The sequence below is a fragment of the Bipolaris oryzae genome, assembly GCF_000523455.1.
Source record: "Bipolaris oryzae ATCC 44560 unplaced genomic scaffold scaffold_0, whole genome shotgun sequence".
Taxonomy (NCBI): Eukaryota; Fungi; Ascomycota; class Dothideomycetes; order Pleosporales; family Pleosporaceae; genus Bipolaris; species Bipolaris oryzae.
The window spans coordinates 636,094-637,934 of record NW_006911276.1 but is presented as its reverse complement, the minus strand read 5'-3'; the positions used below and the strand labels follow the sequence as shown (position 1 = coordinate 637,934).

At 56.7% G+C, this 1,841-nt stretch overlaps 1 protein-coding gene across 1 annotated transcript; it reads right to left on the bottom strand.

Moving 5' to 3' along the window:
* Nucleotides 1–552: 552 nt before the first annotated feature.
* COCMIDRAFT_21404 (uncharacterized protein) lies at nt 553–1,290 on the bottom strand (the record flags this gene model as incomplete). Its single annotated transcript, XM_007683923.1, has 1 exon — nt 553–1,290. One exon carries the CDS (start codon nt 1,288–1,290, stop codon nt 553–555), a length of 738 nt encoding a protein of 245 aa, XP_007682113.1.
* Nucleotides 1,291–1,841: the final 551 nt, after the last annotated feature.

Genomic DNA, 1,841 nt, shown 5'->3' with positions numbered 1-1,841 from the left:
GGATGGCGGGAGGAATGGGCGAGGTCAAAAGAAATGCGCGATTGATTAGGTCAACATGGACAGCCGGGGGTTTGGAGGTTGGCTCCCAGCTCCCTTCCTTTGGGCTGTCCGACCTCAGCGTGCGTCTAGTCCTGTCCAAGCCGCTCTGTCGACAAGCTGCATCCGCCGTTGCTGCATCTTCGTAGTATGTATATATATATATATATATGTACACTGTCACTACATTCATATCTGTGACCAAGTAACCTTGTCCAAGTTTATACATTTCCTCATGTATATATAAATACATGTTTATATATATACACCTATATACACCATGCACTCTATATGGGTGTATATATATATACATGTATTTATAAATATAGCCGTACATGGTTTGCATGCTCCAAGTGCCAATATATGGACTTGGTCCATGGCCTTGTGGGTTATACGCTGGCGCCGTGGCCCATGGTGCTGGAAACAGCGCACTGCTCTTTGCCCGTTGTGTCCCCCGTCCCCCGTCCCCCTCGTCAAACGCCATATTAGCACGGCTGCTAACGCGAGTGCTCGGCACTACGGGTGCGTGCCGCGGAGAGAAGCAGCCCAAGTATTTGCATACTCAGTAGTCATATGCTGGCCTCGCTGCCCTCGCTGCCCTCTGCTCTGAGAGGGGCTGTTGTCGCTGTGATTCGATGGCAGGGGCCGTGGTAAGTCCGCTTCACTGCAGTCCAAATAGCCGTCGCCCGGGACGCACCTCGGCGCCCCAATGTGTCTGGCCAAGTAGAGTGAGTGAGTGTATGCATGGCTGGATGCATGGCTGGGTGTATGGCTGGATGCATCATCATCATCATCATCATCATCCATGGCTGCGGGATTCAGATATAGGCAGTGCTGTCGCCTCCGCTCGCCTCGTAACCCCCATGGCTCGCGCGTTCCCATTCCCGACTCAAGGGCGCAGAGGTTCAGACAGCAAAGGCGCCAGGGTTTCAGTCGGTACACGCACACGCACATGCTCGGGGAACAGGAGACTGAGCCGCGACAGGTTGTAGCCGAGCAAGGAGGAAGCTCCACGACGCGCGGGCGGACTGGCGGACTGGCAGACTGGCAGACTGACTGGTGCTGCGTGTGGGCGTGCGTGTGCGTGTCCCTATCTCCAACACGCCTGCTTCCGGCCGGCCGGGCTCCGGCCCGCCTCATTGGCCCTACCCCAAATCCCACCACTCCACCGCCTCCACCATCCGTCCTCCCCCATCCACTCACTATCGCCCGCAGCCTCCTGCGAGCACGTGTGTCGCTGGGCCCCCGGCCCATCGCTCCCAGCTTGGCCGCTTTCTGTCTACCCACTACTTGTACCGCTTAAGTCCTTACTTAGTTGGTCCTACCAGCTCCACTGGCTGGCTGACCGACACAGCCAAGCACCCATCACTCGCCCATCGAGCACCACTCACTGCTTTGTCCCTTTCGTCGACTTTCCGGGGAGCGGCCCGCTGCAATCCCGGCGCCGTTGAGTTCCATGCTCTCTCTCTCTATCTCTCTTACTCTACTGTGTAAGGTCCGTCCCTGCGTGCCGAAAAACCCTATGTGCCGAAAACGACCAATCGGATCGCAAGGATCATGGACTTCCCTCTAAACGTCGCACTCCGATTGGTCGTTTTCGGCACATAGGGTTTTTCGGCACGCAGGGACGGACCTTAGCTGTAGACTACTTATTCCTACATCCCACGCCATCGTCATCAACATCATCATCATCCCCCTCCTCCTCCTCATCCACACGGCCAACTAATGCCCAAGCACAGGCACAAGCACAATCATACTGGCCCGCACATGGCCCGCTTAGCTCAACCCCCCCCCCCGGCCGCCCT